A 17,702-nucleotide genomic window follows, 5' to 3' on the forward strand; every position below is an offset into this window, starting at 1 on the left:
CTCTCTTGGTACCAAATTCTGTCTTAGTTATCTAGTGCTGCCATAACAGAAATACCACAAGTGGATGGTTTTAATGAAGAGAAGTTTATTTCCTCATAGTCAAAGTAGGCTAAAAGTCTAAATTCAGGGCCTCAACTCCAGGGGAAGCTTTTTGTTTCTGTCGGCCTTCTTCTCTTTAGTGTTCCCCCAGACTAGGAGCTTCTCGGCACAGGGACCCCGGTCCAAAGAATGCATTCTGCTCCCGGCACTTCTTTCTTGATGGTATGAGGTACCCCCAGAATTACTGAAGGTTTTTAAGCTAAAGAGCAATATAATCAGAGTTATATGTTAGGAAAATAATCTTGGCAAAAGTGTGATGAACTGGGAAATGAGTTGGGAAGCTATTACACTAGTCTAGGCAAGAAGTAAAAAGTTTCTTCACCAGGAAGGTGGCTCTAGAAATAAAAAGGAAAACAATGGTAGACAGAAATAATAGACTTTCTAGAGGTAAAATTGACAGATATTACTAACAGTTTAGAATATGATTGTGGAGGCATTGAAGAGAAGTGAGTCAAAAGATGACTCCAGGGTTCCCTCTTTGAGTGTCTAGGGGGTGGTAAAGTGAGTCTAGTTAAATATGTAGGCTGTGGTGAGAGACTGGGACAGATGTTTCACACTAAGAACCTTGGAATGATGTGTAAGGTTTCATGGGGAGACTGAGGCACTTGATGACTACTTGGGTAACAAGAAATTCCTGGAAGACATGTCACTATTTACACATTTTAGTGCTGCATTTAAAAATTAGCTTGACCCAACACCTAAGCTGAAAATCTTAGTGTATTTTATATAAGAACTGAAGCATTTAAAAAATATGTTAATAAGCACATGATTTATAGAAAACTTAAATATAATGATAATTAGCAATCACACTATAATTGTCACTACTAATATATCGAAATTCTGTCTCTCCACTTCACCACCCTGTTCCCAGTCTCCACCTGGCCCCCAACCTCTGCTATCTCTATCAGTTTTTTAAAAAATTTTTTTAGTAGAGTGAGAAATACAATAAAACACAATAAAAAACTAGTGTTGGAACCTGAATCCAATCTTATTTGGTCTGTGTAATAAACTTTCAAATATGTGTTTAGTCCTTTTTTCTTCTTTTCTAGAACTGGAAGTGGAAAGTTAGACTGGTGTTAGCCATGTTTTTCTTGTAGTCTTCATCGAATCTTTCATTCTGAGCCACAGTAAAGTAGTTCTTCCAATCTCCCACTGTCCCTGAAACAGTCACATGGGAGAGAGTCAAGAGCTGTTGGAGGAATTCTTATTTCTCTATTCTCTCTTTTTCTGTGTAATGATTTCTATCCCACCTTCCATGAGAGGCAGTATTGGACAAAATATTTCTCTTGCTGTCCTGTCACTTTTTTATCCTGAAGGGTGGAAGAATTTCTTGTCTGATTTATGAGACAAGGAGAGCCTTTTACCTACTGAGCCACACTGACAAGGGAATGAGACCACCACATTAAAGCAGCAGACCTGAAGGGCACGCTTATCTTTCTCCCTTGCCCTCTTTCACATCAAAGCATGATGGGTGCCTTTAGCTTCCATGCTGTAAGAAGACCAAGAACGGCCTGTTTCTGGAAGACCCCAAGGAATAGTTTTGTGGAAGGAAAGAAGATTCCTCGAAATTCTTCAATTGCAATCCCTCCGACAACTCCTTTTCCAGTTTTATTTTTTCTTCATAGTTCTTAACATCATCTATCATCCTATGTATTTTGCTTCTTTATTTTGTTTGTGGCTAGAATATAATTTCTATGAGGGAAGGGATTTTTCTCTGTTTTGTTCACTAATGTGAACAGTGTGTAGGACAGTGTCTGGCATATAGTAGCCCCTCAGTAAATATTTGTTGAATGAGTGAATCTAACTGGTAGCATAGAGTCCTCTATAAAATTGATTCTTTGTTTTGTCTGACTGACTTCTGTATATTTGCACTTTATCAGCCAGAACTGTGGTGCATAGGAGGGAAGGTGGGAATTAGGGTTTGGACTTAGATGCCAAATATCATCCTGATCCATCAATAATGGCTAATTAAACATTGCTTTCATTTCATTTGTGGTTTCTTAAAATAGTTTTATCAGAATCATGTGTTAGAAATCTTACTTTTCCTAACCATAGAAAAGTAAATTCCCCAAATGTTCTGAAATATTAAGACAATTCTTTTAGAATTATGACCAAAAAAAGAGTATAAAAACCTTTTCTCATGAATGGAGAAATGGAGTGGTCCATGAATGCAGTAGGAACAGATGAATAGTTTGCCATTGGATTGTCCTTCATTATATCAAACGAAGTATGATGGACAATTTTTTCTAGAACTTCATCATCTAGGTTATTGCCCATAAATTCTGCCAACTTCTGAATTTCATGCCTTGGGTTCTGTGATCGGAGTCAAAAGAAAAGTGGGGATTTGATATAAAATAACTAGTTTAAAAAGAATATTGAAATAGATTAATGACAGTAACAAGTAACATACCATGAGTTAAAATTGAAAAAAAAAAATCTTAAAAATCTTCAACTTTACAGACATGATTCATTTTAATATAATGACCTATATTAGTCTCTCTTTTTTTAAAATTAATTTTAAGTATTAACCATTTCTTTAATATATAAGCATCAATGGGGCAGTGTTAGTAGACCACTCACCCGCCATTATGTCATTATCTTGGAAGAGATTGTGTCAAGGATTATGTACAAAGGTCCTGTTCCAATCAGTTATGGGAGAGGTCTTGGTCATCTAAATGTCTAACAGGGAGATTTCATAGACTAATAAGAACAAGGACATTCTAGAAGATAGGGGCAGAAGATTTAAGATCTGACGAAAAGAAGACTCTTGCCTGTTTCAGACACTGATGAGAGCTCCAGGCCATCACAGTGGTGGTAGGAGGTGGTGGCAGAGGAATGAAGTAGGTTTTTATTTTTAATGTGCCACGAGGCACCCATGGTTACTAACTGTGGTGCCCAGCATGGCCAGGTGTTTAGGTTTCTCTGAAAGGATCTCGGTTCCAAAGTAACAACTGTTTATCAGTGGGATACACAGCCCTGCAAAGCTATAGCTGTGGGTAGTCCCCTATTTTTAGAGGGGAGGGATGGGAGAGGGAAAGTAGAAGGAATTACCATGATGACTGTGTCTGTAAATGGGCTTCTGTTTTAAAAGCTTGAATGTCAAAAGTGCTTAATTTAATTATCCTCACACAGCTGGGGGTGGGGTGGGGAGATTAGAAATCAAAGAGTGCCAAGGACTGTGAACTTTCTGTGAACTATAGTCAGGGACATTCCAGAACATGATCACATAAATATTTAAAAGGGCTTTTGGATACTTTGAAGTTAGACTCCTTGTTTCCATAAAGTTTCTTCCTGGCATTCATAATACACTGGACTCTACCCCAGCAAAAGGCTCTCATTCCCAGAGACCATATCCTCTCTTTGATGCTGCTGTGCCACATACAATGGTAGGACATCATCTATGTGGAATTCTAAACTCTTCTATGACCTCCTCAGTTTGGAATATCTCATAACAGAATAAACTCTTCCTTACAGTATACAGCTCCCCACCATAATATTCCTTAACTGAGTATCTATATCTGAAACTCTCTGAGTAGTTAACTCTTTCAATTAAAATAGCTCATATACCTGAAATATATTCTTTCAGGACATGGGCAATGAGAGTCTCCTTTTGTATGCTTTCCTATCATTTAGTGGTTTTTTTTTTATTTTTTTGTACTCTCTGTAGTGTTTCAATACTTTTGTACTGAGTAAACACAAAGAAGGGGGAATTTCGTTCTCTTAAACTCATAGATTGTTCTCATAGTTCTTTGTGGTTTGAGAATTCTGGAAATGTAATAACTTTTCTGTTTAAGGAAAAAATATAAAAATGATTCAGCGTTTTGATATTTTGTAAAAATGACTTGTTAAGGCCCAGCCGTGATGAAACCTTAGACAACTACATCTTAAATTTTAATGGGCACGTGAATCACCTGGAAGTCTTGTATAAATGCAGACTCTGATTTAGTAGGCCTAGGGTGGGCTGTAAGAGTCAATGCAGCTAGTCTGTAAACCCCTTTTTGAGTACCAAGTCTTTCCATTACAAATTCAAGAACAGAGACTCTAATTCTTTGTAGATCTCTGCATTAATGGATTCACAGAAAGTAGCTTAGTAGTTTACCATTTATAGTAAACTTCCACTAACATGATCTCATTTTGTCCTTGGAGGGTTTAGCTCTTGGAGGGTTATGTATTTTCTACATTTTGCATTTAAGGAAACTCTCCAAGATATTAGGTGTCTTTACCAAGAATAATTGACATGAGTGGTAAAGCCAGGACTTGAATTCAAGAATTTTGACTCTAAATCACTAGCGTTTTCTTTTACACCATCATTTCTTAAACTGTTTCTTGAAACTCTCATGTTCCTCTAGTGCTCTTAAGGGGGAGAAAGGACACCCACTGATGCTAGGGATTTTTTTTTTTCCCCTTTGTAAATCTGAATTTTAAAATACACATGAGAGGAAAAAAAAAACAAAACACCTTTCTAGGTATCATTGGTATTCTGCAATAATCTCCCTATAAGGGAAAAGTACAGCATACCCTAGGGCACCAGGAAGTTGCAAGTGATAAACCATGTGATACATAAAGTCGTGGTATCCTATATACACTTGGATACATGGACAACTGTAGGCAACCAAATGCATCAATTTTCTGTTCTCTGTTTTAATCCATGAGTTCCTGATGGGGTCAATACATTAAGACTGAAGTGTTTTATTGGAACACTTTAGACCACACTGTCTCTCACCTTCTTCATATCCTCATAGAAGAGGTAGAGAATTCGGTGTTGATCTTTGGCTTCCCACCATCCTTTCACGTGGTCGTACCATGAACCCCAGCACACTGAAAGACAGGGATGAAAAACAAGATAATGAGTCACAGAAGTCCAGCCAACACAAATATTCCACTGGAAGGAGAATTCCTGAAGAGAGGGAGAATATTACATTGATGATTCCTTCATATTATAGAAGGAAGAGCCCCTGCTATTCTAAGGAAATGATTCTGTCTTTTAGGGGTGCCCTGAATTTAGACTTGTAGCCTACTGGACTGTGAGAGAATAAATTTCTCTTTGTTAAAACCATCCATTTGTGGTATTTCTGTTGGAGCAGCACTAGATGACTGAGACAGAATTTGGTACCGGGAGTGGGGTGCTGCCCTAACAGATACCTAAAATGTGGAAACGGTTTTTGAAACTGTGGATGGAGGAGCGGCAGTGGCAGAGGACCAGCAACAGCAGAGAACCTGCAGCGGCAGAGAAGGGGCAGTGGCAGAAAACCAACAGCACCAGAACCAGGAGACCAGTGCGAGACGGCGCTGGAGCCGACCCACGGAGCAAGAGAGCTGAGTGCCTGTGCGCCAGAGGCTTCCTGGCGGAGTGGGGTGCCTTCAGGCACTTATCGGTGGAATTAGGCTTGCTGACCCACAGCGAGGGAGCTGAGTGCCTGTGTGCAGGAGGCTTCCTGGCGGAGTGGCGTGCCTCCAGGCATTTAATCAGTGGAGCTACCGAGCTTTGGAACACTTGCCCCAGTAGGGCAGATGCGGGCCTGAGGCCCGAGGGCCAAGAGGCCACAGGAAGCAGAAGCTGAAGAGACAAGGAACACAAGAAGCCGAGCTGCCTCAGTCTCAAAAGGCATGGCCAAGACCTCTGGGGTTTCCAAGGGTGGAGCCATGGCCCCTGGTGTTTCTAAGGGTGGAGTTGTCACTCCGATGGACTAGGAGAATGGTGTGCCTGAAGCCGAGGGAGCAGAGTTGCTATCCCAGTGGGCCTGGAAGGTGGAACTGAAGCCCAGGGCTGAGGGGCCTCCACTCAGAATCCGGAGACTGTGGCCAATACCTAGAGTCTGGAGGGCAGGGCTATTGTGTAAGTTATCTCAGAGAACAGAAGATTATTTTCAAAGCCTTGAGGGCTAATGTAATGTGTTCTGCTAACTTGCTTGGTGCCTGTTATTCCTTCTTTCCCTGCAGTTTCTCCCATTTGTAACGGAAATGTCTAGCTTGTGCCTTTCTGCCATTGTACCTTTGGAAGCAGATAACTTGGATTTTGGACTTGGAGTTAAGACTTTTGCTGTGATATGGTGAGATGAATATGTTTTGCATGTTGCAAGGATGTGATTTTTTTGGGGGCCAAAGGGTGGAATGTCATGGATTGAATTGTGTCCCCCAAAAAATGTGTGTAGCGACTTGGCTGGGTCATGATTCCCAGTGTTGTATGATTGTGTTATCTGATGTGATTTCCTTATGTGTTGTAAACTCTACCACTATGATGAGATTATGTGTGATCTCCTCATGTGATGTAAATTCTATCACTGTGATGAGGTTATACTGATGAGGTTGACAAGATCAGTGTCTTAATGCAATCTCTTTTGAGATATAAAAGAGAGAAGCGAGCAGAGACACATGGGAACCTCATACCACCAAGAAAGCAGTGCTGGGAGCAGTGTGCATCCTTTGGACCGGAGGTTGCTGGGCAGAGAAGCTCCCAGACCAAAGGAAGACTGATGACATGGACTTTCCTCCAGAGCTGATGCCCTAAATTTGGACTTGTAGCCTACTGGACTGTGAGAGAATAAATTTCTCTTTGTTAAAACCATCCACTTGTGGTACTTCTGTTAGACCAGCACTAGATGACTAAGACAAGGGGTATTTGATATTTTTGAGAAAGGAAGGAAATGAAGGTGAATTCTCTCACCTTTCCCAGCCAGAAAACTCTCAAAATATTCTTCCCAGGTTCCTGGATCAGGAAGTCCTTTATTCATCCTATGGAAATGGTAATAGGATACCATATTATCCTTGGGGTTTCTTGCTATATAGATCATCTGGGAATGGAGGGAGGAGAGGAAGAAGCAAAAACAGAATTAGAACTATATAGAATTATTACCCAGACAAGTCATGTTAGAGTGGATACGTTTCATACATATCACATTTCTATATGCTGGGTTCTTGTGATCCTAGCTTTTGTGGGAGATGAAAATGATTCATATCAATTTGCATATTGATTAATGTGAAGATGTGGTCTAGCTTTTTTTTTTTCCTCCTTTAATATCAGATGAGGAGTTTTAAGAAGAAATTGATTGAAGACCACTCCAAGGTTGTTCCGAGTAGTGTAACTTTGAATTCCTTTTGTTCTTTACCTTACAGTTTTTCTCTAGGAAAGACGGAGGCACCAGGTCAATGGGAAGATGAGTTTTCAGAGTCCGTGGTGAGGGCATTGCACTGGCTTGTTCCAAACCTGAAAAAATGGCTTTTGATCATTTTCCACTATTTTTCTCTGTTTGCTTCAAAATCTTACTACTTCCATTATTACTACTTTAGGAACAATTCAAGATAGCTGCAAGAGCACTGTAACTGTCTATAGATCTGACCCGAGAGACTATGTCTAGCTTGTGAATGAATTTTTTTGGCCAGAGCAGTTCCTAACCATGACGATCAACCGACTAATAAATAAAAAACTAAAAAATCAAACTTTTCTACCATGAAATTATCCTGTTGGGCTCATCCTTGTAGAATAGAATTAGTTTCTAATTAGATAATAAAAATTTACTTTTAATATTTAACTTATTTTTTTTTCAAAAAGTAATTCCATTTGAAAATGTCCTTAGTATAGAAATGGCCAGACACAGTTAAAAAGACAAAACCATAAAATTCATCAATAATTTTTTGAATGCCTAAAATTTTTTTTTTTTTAAATTGTGCTTCGGGTGAAAGTTTACAGAGCAAATTAGTTTCTCATTAAACAATTAATACACATACTATTTTGTGACATTGGTTGCCAACTACGCGATGTTTCAACACTCTCCCCCTTTTTTTAATACATATTTATTTTTATTGTACTTGAGATGGAGGTTTACAAAACAAATAATTTCTCATTAAACAGTCAGTACACGTATTGTATTATGACATTGGTTAACAACCCCACGACATGTCAACACTCTCCCTTCTTGACCTTGGAGGACCTTTTTTTTGTTTTTTTGGTGAAAATTATACATAGCCAAAGTTACACCATTTCAAAAGTTTCTGCGTGTACCATTCAGTGACATCAATTACATTCTTCCAGTTCAACACTCTCCCCTTTTTGACCTTGGCTTCCTCATTTCCATTTGTCCAGCTTTCCTGTCCCTTCCTGCCTTCTCGTCTTTGCTTTTGGGCTGGTGTGCCCCTTTAGTCTCATATACATGGTTGAACTACGTGTGTTATTGTTTGTTTTATAGGCCTGTCTAATCTTTGGCTGAAGGGTGAACCTCAGGAGTGACTGCAGTACTGAGTTAAAAGGGTGTCTGGGCCAGACTCTTGGGGTTTCTCCAGTCTGTCAGGCCAATAAATCTGGTCTTTTTTTGTGAGTTAGATTTTTTTCTATAGTTTTCTCCAGCTCTGTCTGGGACCCTCTATTGTGATCCCCGTCAGTGCAGTCGGTGGTGGTGCTGACCTCAGTCTGGTGGAGACTGTTGAATGCCTAGAATTTTGAGAGAGGCTTTTTGATAGTAAAAATCCTAAGTGTATGTTTAGGACTGTAGTCAAGTGTGGCAACTCAGTACTCACCACATCCAATTCCTGGAATTATCCATTCGATGAAAGGAATTCGTATATGAGTAGGTGCTCTTTTACTTTTCTCAAGATCACCTTTATTTTGTATTAAGTCCACTATCTCCTGAGTCCATGTTGTTCCTTATTCCACATGTAATAGGAAGAAGCATAGACATTTAGTGTACCAGATTCCTTAAAATATGATAAGATACTTATTAGAATACCTATGTGAATTTTAAAGTTAAGTTTATAAGGATTCAGAAAACATCATTCCATATTTATGTCTTGTCTATCATAATTTGAATTTTTTATAGGGGCTAAGTTGGAGCAGACATCAGATTGATAAATATACAGTTTATTATTATTTTTTTCTGCCACAACCATTAATTTGGATTACCATACTATTGAGTTAGATGCATTGTTCTTAAGAAAGGGAGAATCAAAGAATTTGAAGGTCTTTCTCAACAGATTGTGATCACTTGGAGAGTAATGACTATGTGGTTTTCAAACTGTTTTCCAAGCACATAGCACAGGGCAGCCACATAAGAGGCACTCAGTATATGTTGGCTGAATAAATGAATGATTAGTGCCTGGGCTTGATATTCACCATTAGCACTCAGTATCTCTTTTCACCTTTTTCTTGGTTTTCCGCTTATATCAGGGGCTGAAAGGCTTCAAAATGTGCATTTCCAAGACATCCTTGCCCCTAAGGTTCTAGATGCTATTTGGATTCTGCAATGAGATGCATTAGCCTGAGATTTGGAAGGCAGAAGGGAGGTAGAGGTCATCCTTCTTCTTGAGGAAGTGGCAGGTAATGGAGGCTCCCATAGATAGAAATTTTTGAAGAGGCCATTCCATGTTCACTGCCCAGTATCCTCAACCCAAGAAGCTGCGTAACGACTGCTACCACTCCCACATAAAGAAGGCCTTGATCTCCCACCTTCAGTATGCTTCTGTGTCCTGTGCTGAATCCTGATGAATTCCATGTTGGATGTTTGACAATTTTAGGATGCTTTCTGAAATGGTATTAATAGTCCTGCTTCCTGTATATGGGTTGATTTTTTTTACATTCTCTGGCATCAACTCTTATTATAGATCTCTTTTCTCATAGTCTCATTCAGTACTTATAAAGAGCTACCATAAGGGCATAGATTAGAAAACAATAAATAATAAGTATAGTTCTATATCCTGTATGAATTGGTCTTCTATATTTTCTGGCACCAAGTACTCTTTCGTTATAGGACAAAGACCAAGATTTCTCCAGCTATCTACTCAAAGAAAGTTAGACCATTTGTACTAGTTTTAAATCTAGTTTTATGCACTGATTTTATAGTTTTCTCTGATATTTTTGTGATGGGCTAATATTTAAGTGCCACCTATAGGTTCAGGGCAGCCCTGGTGGCACAGTGGTTAAAAGCTCAGCTGCTAACCAAAAGGTCGACAGTTCTAATCCACCAACTGCTCCTTAGAGACCCTATGGGACAGTTCTACTCTGTCCTATAGGGTCGCTACGAGTCAGAATTGACTCAACGGCAATAGGTTTGGTTTTTTTGGTTTGTTTTTTTTTTGTTCAGGGATGAGTTAAATGACTTCTTTAAAGGCCCATAATTCTCTGAACTATTTTTTTTCTTCACTCGTTTAGAGTAAATGGCATTATTATTTTAAAAATTTAAGTGTTTCTCAGACTATGATTTTTATCCTCTGTATTTGTCTCTTCTTCCAACTAATAAAAATGACCTTTATTAATGTATAAAGTTTTACTGATGATTATGATGATTATTAATTTAGCTGGCAAGCATTTTACTTTTTTTTTTTTTTGTATTTTTCAAAACCCGTTAATGCCATGAAAGCCCTCAGTGAACCAAATCTTAACGCTCACATGTGGCAGGTGCAGAAAAGATTAGCTATTAAATAGTGTGCTGAAATGATGAAAATCAAATAGAATTGTGGATTTAGGCATGAAATTAAGACAGTGAGATTTGATCCTAGCCAGTGGCTACTTGTAGAAATTTACATTTAGAAAAATTTAATCCTGAGCAGGCTCATGATGAGTAAGATTGGAAAGTCAATATGAAACCAATGGACTGAGAGACTAAGGATACTCCACCTTAAAGCCCCCTGGTCCTTCTCTCCCCTCTCCCAGAGGATCTTTTATTAGGATCTTTAGAGAAAAGAGACAAGAGGGATTTGAACACACAATCTCAGAAGATGCTTAGGTTTCGATTTTTGGTGTGTGTGTGGGAGGGTAGGCGTTATTGACAGGGGCTTGATTTTACAAACAGCAAGGCAATATATATTTGGGGGGTGGACTGAATACTGTCAAGAACTATTTCCCTCTGCTCACCCCAAAGTTTATATGATGCAGGGACTGGGCTCAAGTTGGTTTTACTTCTACAGACAAGTTTGTTAAACTAATTATTAAAATAAGGCAGTAGGTTTACAACATAGCAAGAAGGAAGCTGGAAACCAAAAGAATAGTTTTAGGACCCTGAGGTGGGAGGCGTTTGAGGGCTTCTGGGGGCTGCAAAGGTGAAATCAACATGGCAGAACTAAATTCCCCTATTACTTTTTCCACATCTGCCTTGGGATCCCCTTTCTAGCTCACACTCCTAAAGCCGCCTTTTACAAGATCTGCAGTAAGGGCCTAGATTGGGAACACATAAATAAACAAATCTAGCCCTTTTGATCTTGGCTGTTTAATTTACTTTCTCCCTGGGAAGAAAAAATACGTGCACCACAGGAAGACAACTTCCTCAAATCTGTCGGACATTGTAATATTTTTTGTGCAATTCCTTTTTCAGTTTCCACAAGTAACTTGTCTTAGCCATATCACTGCCTAGTAAACAGTTTTTCACTCAAGCCCAGGAGATCACCTTCTTTATTTCATCATTAAAATGCATCTTTGTCACTTACCTTCCTAACTCTCTTGTCACCTACTCTTTCCACCTACCTGCTTTAGGATAGGTAGAAATTAGCAAATCATCAGGCTTGGCTTGGAAGTTCCAGATCTGATCCCAGGTTTCACAGGTGGGCGTGGGTTGAAGAATTCCCTTCACATAGTCCACAGTTAAGCGCTCCTTTTCATCAATTTTCAAATCCTTCATCTCGTTTAAGGCCATGATTGTCAGAAATCAGAGTACTGTTAGAGACAGAAAGTTACGTCTGAGTCAGCACCAGGCATACGTTTTGATATCATATACAGAAAATGCAAAACTCAGACCACAAACTCTGTCTGTGATAGCCTGGGGCCGACCAGCAAACAGGGAGAAATATAGCCATGGGCCTGCTAGCCGAAGTCCCAGAGAACTAGCAGCTATTGTTTAGGACTTTGTAAGCCAGCGTTTCTTTCAGCACTCCTCCCCCTGTGACGTAATGCCAGAGGTGGTGACAAATCCCAACTGCTATTTCCTTCTCTAATCCTGCTTCTCTGTAGCAGTTTAACGAGACTTAGCATCATGTTATGTTTCTCACGTTTTTGTTCACAAAATAATTCACAGATACTTTCATTAATTGTGTCTCCTGGGAATTTTAAACTAATTTAAAAAATTGTAGGCAACTCGGCCTGTGGAATTTCAGATTACAACAGAAGATCATTTCCTTACAGGCTGAGGAGGAATTTCTGTGGCTCTGAACAGTGAGATCCTAGATTCTGAACTTTACAAGCATTAGAAAGGGTTAGCTTTGTTAGTAGTTAAGAATAAAATAAATAATGCTCCATTGGAGATGATTCTCCTCTATTTGTAAACTGCTCTACAGAATCAGTAGGGGTCTCGTCATATCTATTAAAACATACGTGTGTCTCATTTAAAGCAAAATGGATGCAAAACAAACAAAAAACAAAAACACAAACACAAAACCCCTCCAGACTGCAGAAAAGAAGACGGTAGGTATGTTAAGACACACCCGCATTTGCCTCTTTGTTCTTGGAGTTCACTTCCTAGGCCGCTGCCGGATTCCCCTGTGAACCTTTCTTTTTTCCTGAATGCCTTGGGGTTTGTTACGCCTGCTTCCTTCTTTCGCTGGAACCATTCCTGGATCCTGCCTGAGTTTTGTTTCTTATTCCTGATTCAACCATAGCCTTTTCTCTGCTGACCATCTCTAAAACAAGGTCAAGGTCCCTTTTACTTTTTAAATGATAATTGTTACAATTTACCCATCCATTTTTCCTGTTTTCCTCTTACCCCCTGCAGCTCTTCTTGGCCCCCCTCAGAATCCGTTCTGAACATCAGTCAGTCATTTCATTTCTTGCTTAAAGCCTTTCACTGGCTTCCGACCGAAACCCTTACCACATGCTGTGAGGACCTCCACAGTGAAGCCTCTGTTTATACCCCCAGATTATGCCACACTTGCTCCCGCTCACAGGGCTTCAGCCACAAAGGCCTCCTTCCCACCCCAGAAGGCACTAGGCTTCCTCTTGCATCAACGCTACCATTTCTTCTGGAAATCTCTTTCTCTGACTCTTGTATGTCTGGTTCTTAACCTGGTTCTTTGTCTTTCTTCAGGTCTCAATTTAAGTGCTCCATTATCAGAGAGGCCATCCCTGTCCTTCAGTATCATCTGAAGTAGCTCCTTCCTGTTTTCTTGCTCATGGTATCTGTTTCCTTTACAGCAGCTATGAAAATTTGGTTTGTTAACTTGTTAATTTTCTATCTCCTTCACTAGACTCCAAGGTACATGAAATAGGGCCTGGACTCTGCCTTGGTTTTCACTTATACACCAGCTATATGCCTAATGCAGCTATGATGCCTTTGAATTATGGTGTTGATGAAGAATATTGAATATACCATGGACTTCCAGAAGAACAAACAAATCTATCTTGGAAGAAGTACAGCCAGAATGCCCTTTAGAAGCAAGGATGGCGAAACTTCGTCTCACGTACTTTATACATGTTATCAAGAAGGACCAGTCTCTGGAGAAGGACATCATGCTTGGTAAAGTAGAGGGTCAGCGAAAGAGAGGAAGACCCTCAATGAGATGGATGGACACAGTGGCTGCAACAGTAGGCTCAAGCATAGCAACGATTGTGAGGATGGCTTAGGACTGGGCAATGTTTCGTTCTGTTGTACATAGGGTGTCTATGAGTCGGAATCAACTTGACGGCAACGGGTTTGTTTTGGTTTTTATAAAAATATTACATTTAATTTTTCAGTTTAATTTCTTTCTATAATCTTTTCACTCCTGTGTGTTAACAAGGTAGAGTGATGGACGGGTCAGCAATATCTTAGCAGTTTGTTTTTTTTTCAGTACATTGTGTGCAAGGGATGGAATTTTGGAAGATAGGCAGAAGAAAGAGAGAAAGGATATATCTCCTTCCCAAAAGAGGACTGGGTAGGCTTGAAAATGTTGCTGTTGTTATTTGCCATTGAGTCGATTCTGAATGGACAACTTGGAAAGTTGAAAGTTTCAGACATTTTGAAAAATTATCTTGACTACACGTATTATTCCTATTCTCATTTACTATTTTTACTCAATAGTGCTTCCTCATAAGGTCTTGAGAATTAAAGTGTACTTAGTGACTGAAAAAATAAAACTGGTACTAAGTCTACATTCTGCCAGCATTGCTTTGGCATTCTAAATATCTAGATTTGAATTGAAACTACCACTTAACAGCTGTGTAATCTTTCTAATTATTTAATCTCTTTTGAGTCTATTTCCTTTTCTGTTAATCTCACAGGACCAGTGTAAGGATTGATGTATGTAAGGTGAGAAATAGAAGGAATAGGAGAGCGAGGACTAAGTCTTAAGAGGGCCTTAGATGTCCAAAGGAGTTTAAGTAAATATTTTGTAGATAAAGGGCAGATATTGAAGAACTTTGAGGACGGGAGCAAATATTGTCAGATGTAATCTTTATGCTAATCCTGTGAGGTAGGAAGTTTTATCCTCAATTTACAAATTGGGAAGTGGATGCTCAGAGAGGTAACATGAGAGACTTAACTTCAGAGGGTAGATGGTAAAATGAGGGCTCAATTCTATTTGTCTGGCTGCTGAGTCCAAGTACTTTCCATTTCAATGTTGTTGTGTGCCATGGAGTTGATTCCAATTCATAGCAACCCTGTATGACAGAGTAGAACTGCCCCATAGAGTTTCCTAGGCTGAAATCTTTACCGGAGGAGATCAACAGGTTTTTTTCTCCCTTGGAGCTGCTGGTGGGTTCGAACCACAAACTTTTAGATTAGCAGCCAAGTGCTTAACCATTGTACCACCAGGGCTCTGTATCCATTTCAATAGAGCTCTATACTTTGGAGAGGTAGGATATGGGAGGAGGCTGCTTTCAAACATCTGTACCCTGCTGAAAATATATCTACTAATAAACAGTTCTACACTGAGACTGAGTGCTCACTGTCTCCAGGAAGACATGACTGCTTCAGCTCCCTGGACAAGCTGTAAGCATCTGCAGCTTTAGCGCGGGAACTCACAGTTAAGACCCAAACCCATTGCCTATGAGTTGATTCCGACTCATAGTGACCCTGTAGGACAGAGTAGAACTGCCCCATGGGGTTTCCAAGGAGCAGCTGGTGGATTCGAACTGCCAACGTTTTGTTTTGGTTAGCAGCCTGGCTCTTAATCACTGTACCACCAGGGCTCCACAGTTAAGACAGTGAAGTCAGTTGTACATTTTAGAAAGATTTGAAACAAAACTAAATTGACTATCAGCTATCTGGAATATTTAGACTGAATGATTCACTCAAGGACGGAGCTGTATACTTGCATGTTGGTGGAAGACTTTTCTAGTTGGACAAATAAAATGAAAGCCTTTGCAAAATGTGACCTACAAGCTCTTTAAAGGTTGGGATAGCTAAATGAAGCTATGCATGCTAAATGACTATTACAAATAGGTATTCCATCCAGGTTAAAGTCACCAACATTAGAACTTTGATGCCTGCCAAAGTGTGTAAGTATTTTGACATTGATAAAACCAGGCCATATAAAGCTGGAGAAACGTGCCAAAACCAAAGTCCTCTGTGGAGTTCACTCTTCTTTTGAGCCCCCAAAGTTCAAGATTGTAGATCATTAACAAGAGCTCTCCGCTGATAGTAATTGGTTCCGGCACATAGATGATACACAAATGAAACCCTAACTGGGTCTCAAACCACATAGAGCTTTAATAAATGAGAATAAAATATTGAATGCAAATAGAAACCATATGGTAGCCTTTACACTTGTGTACTAGTCTGTGTAGACCTTTTGTGCTCTTATAAGGAAAGGAATGCAAAAAAAATAAAAACAAACAAACAACACCACCACATTGGTGCTAGTATTACTACTCATGTTGAAAATATGGCGACTCTAATTTTTAATCAGAGCTCAGCAGAAGAATCGATGAAAATTTGCTCTACTATTTTTGTTTTTTCCCTACAAGTTACAAATACTCAATTTACCTGGACACAACTTTATCAATAAGCATTGAACACAATTAATTTGAAATGACTCAACTTACTCAAACACCAAAGCAAGGGCTTCGCTCTTTTCTTTTCCTTGATATAAATCTATCTCTATATATATTTATACACTTTACAGGTTTTGCTTCTCTAGAGAACCCAGCCTAAGACAGTACCCAGACTTGGAAGCAGTATCTACGGCAGATGTTCCTAATGGGGTATCCAAGCAAGGGAAACTTCTTGTTCCTCCTCATCACTACTTCCCAGTAGTTATGAAGGAGACTGATGGACATGTAAAGACTCAGATTGCCTGGTGAGCTTCTCAGTCTGTCCATGACTACAGATTTAATGATTTCCATCCATGCATTTTTTTCTGTTAAGACCCTTTCCAGTAGTCCTAGAAGTGCTGAGAAGTGATAGAGGTGGATTATCCACCCAGAGAGTAGAGAGAGTTAATTGTTCATGGCACACTATCATCAGTGGCCCATTCAACGCCTCTTGTATTTTTTATCCTTAGAGCTCACTCACATTCCCATCCTCCCATAGAAACTATGACATTAACACGTATCTTTTGGTTTGTAAGTGTTCTTGCAAAATGAGTATTTTGGGCTGCAGTGCCAAAAATTAATTTACATAAATTATATTGAGTTATATATCTCTTTTGGTTACTTACATTTTTCCTCTAAGCACAATATTTTAGAGATGTGCAGTATTTTAGAGATGTCTTCATCTTGCTATATGTAAACCTGATGCTTCTAATTGCTTTCTAATATTTCATAATGGGAATCTATCACATTTTACCAGCCTACTCTCCCTGCAATAGGCACCCGGATTACCGTTAACTCGCAGCCAGCACAAACAGGGCTGCAAGGAACACAAACATGAATATTCTTATGTATGTCCCCTGGGGGAATCACTTAAGCATTTATTTGTGGTATATACCTACAAGTGGAATTTCTGGGTCAGAGAATGTTTGCTTACTTTTTGCCTAACTATTGCTGAATTGCTCTCTTGAATAGCTGTACTTGTCTACACTTCACAACAGTGTATTATCTAGCTGTTTAGTTTTTGCTTTTCTAATAGGCTTTAATTTGTACTTACTCTTAGTTACTAATGTTTTTAAGCATCTCTTCAAATATTTGTTAATTTTTTAGGTTTCTTTTCTAAAAATTGCTTTCTTTTGGGTCCTATTTACCCATTCTTCTATTTGAGTTATCTTCTCCTTACTGATTTGAGGGTTTCTTGTATATTATGAATATTGATCCTTTTTGGTTTTAGACATTGCAAATAACTTTTCCCATTCTGTCTTGTTTCTATTAACTTTTTTACAGTGCTTTTTGTTGAACAAAAACTTTAATTTTGATGCATCAAATTCATTAAATATTTTTGCCTTGTGTTGTGTGCTTTTGTAGTTTTTTTTCTTTTCATTTTTGTACTTTAGTTGAAGGTTTACAGAACAAATAGTTTCTCATTAAACAGTACACATATTGTTTTATGACAATGGTTAACAACCCCATGTCATGTCAACACTGTCCCTTCTCAACCTTGAGTTCCCTATTACCAGCTTTCCTGTCCCCTCCTGCTTTTTAGTCCTTGTCCCTGGACTGTTGTGCCCCATTAGTCTTGTTTTGTTTTATGGGGCTGTCTAATCTTTGGCTGAAGGGTGAACCTCAGGAGTGACTTCATTACTGAGCTAGAAGGGTGCCCGGGGACCATGCTCTTGGGGTT

The 17,702-nt window shown here is 39.2% G+C and overlaps 1 protein-coding gene across 2 annotated transcripts; it reads right to left on the reverse strand.

Annotated features, from left to right (window-relative positions):
• Positions 1 to 818: 818 nt before the first annotated feature.
• On the reverse strand, positions 819 to 11,917 carry SULT1C4 (sulfotransferase family 1C member 4). 2 transcript variants are annotated; one of them, XM_023733768.1, is made up of 8 exons: positions 11,816 to 11,897; positions 11,546 to 11,734; positions 8,611 to 8,736; positions 7,206 to 7,303; positions 6,764 to 6,890; positions 4,823 to 4,917; positions 2,232 to 2,412; positions 819 to 1,257 (listed from the first exon to the last, which is right to left on the reverse strand). In XM_023733768.1, exons 2-8 carry the CDS (start codon positions 11,712 to 11,714, stop codon positions 1,145 to 1,147), a joined length of 909 nt encoding a protein of 302 aa, XP_023589536.1. In that variant the 5' UTR covers positions 11,715 to 11,734; positions 11,816 to 11,897; the 3' UTR covers positions 819 to 1,144. The 2 variants fall into 2 exon arrangements, with proteins under 2 accessions (XP_023589536.1, XP_004369354.1); XM_004369297.2 differs by having other exon boundaries at positions 1,138 to 1,257; positions 11,546 to 11,917.
• Between the last annotated feature and the right edge of the window lie 5,785 nt (positions 11,918 to 17,702).

The sequence above is a fragment of the Trichechus manatus genome, unplaced genomic scaffold (assembly GCF_000243295.1).
Source record: "Trichechus manatus latirostris isolate Lorelei unplaced genomic scaffold, TriManLat1.0 scaffold00004, whole genome shotgun sequence".
Lineage (NCBI taxonomy): Eukaryota > Metazoa > Chordata > Mammalia > Sirenia > Trichechidae > Trichechus > Trichechus manatus.

Excerpts from the sequence above, each read along its gene's own strand:
- SULT1C4 (XM_023733768.1), bottom strand. The coding sequence starts at position 11,714 with ATGGCCTTAAACGAGATGAAGGATTTGAAAATTGATGAAAAGGAGCGC. Across the intron at positions 6,891-7,205 it reads TCCTAGAGAAAAACTGTAAG|ATGATCTATATAGCAAGAAA; the intron begins GTAAAGAACAAA and ends CTCCATTCCCAG. Across the intron at positions 4,918-6,763 it reads GAGTTTTCTGGCTGGGAAAG|TGTGCTGGGGTTCATGGTAC; the intron begins GTGAGAGAATTC and ends CCTGTCTTTCAG.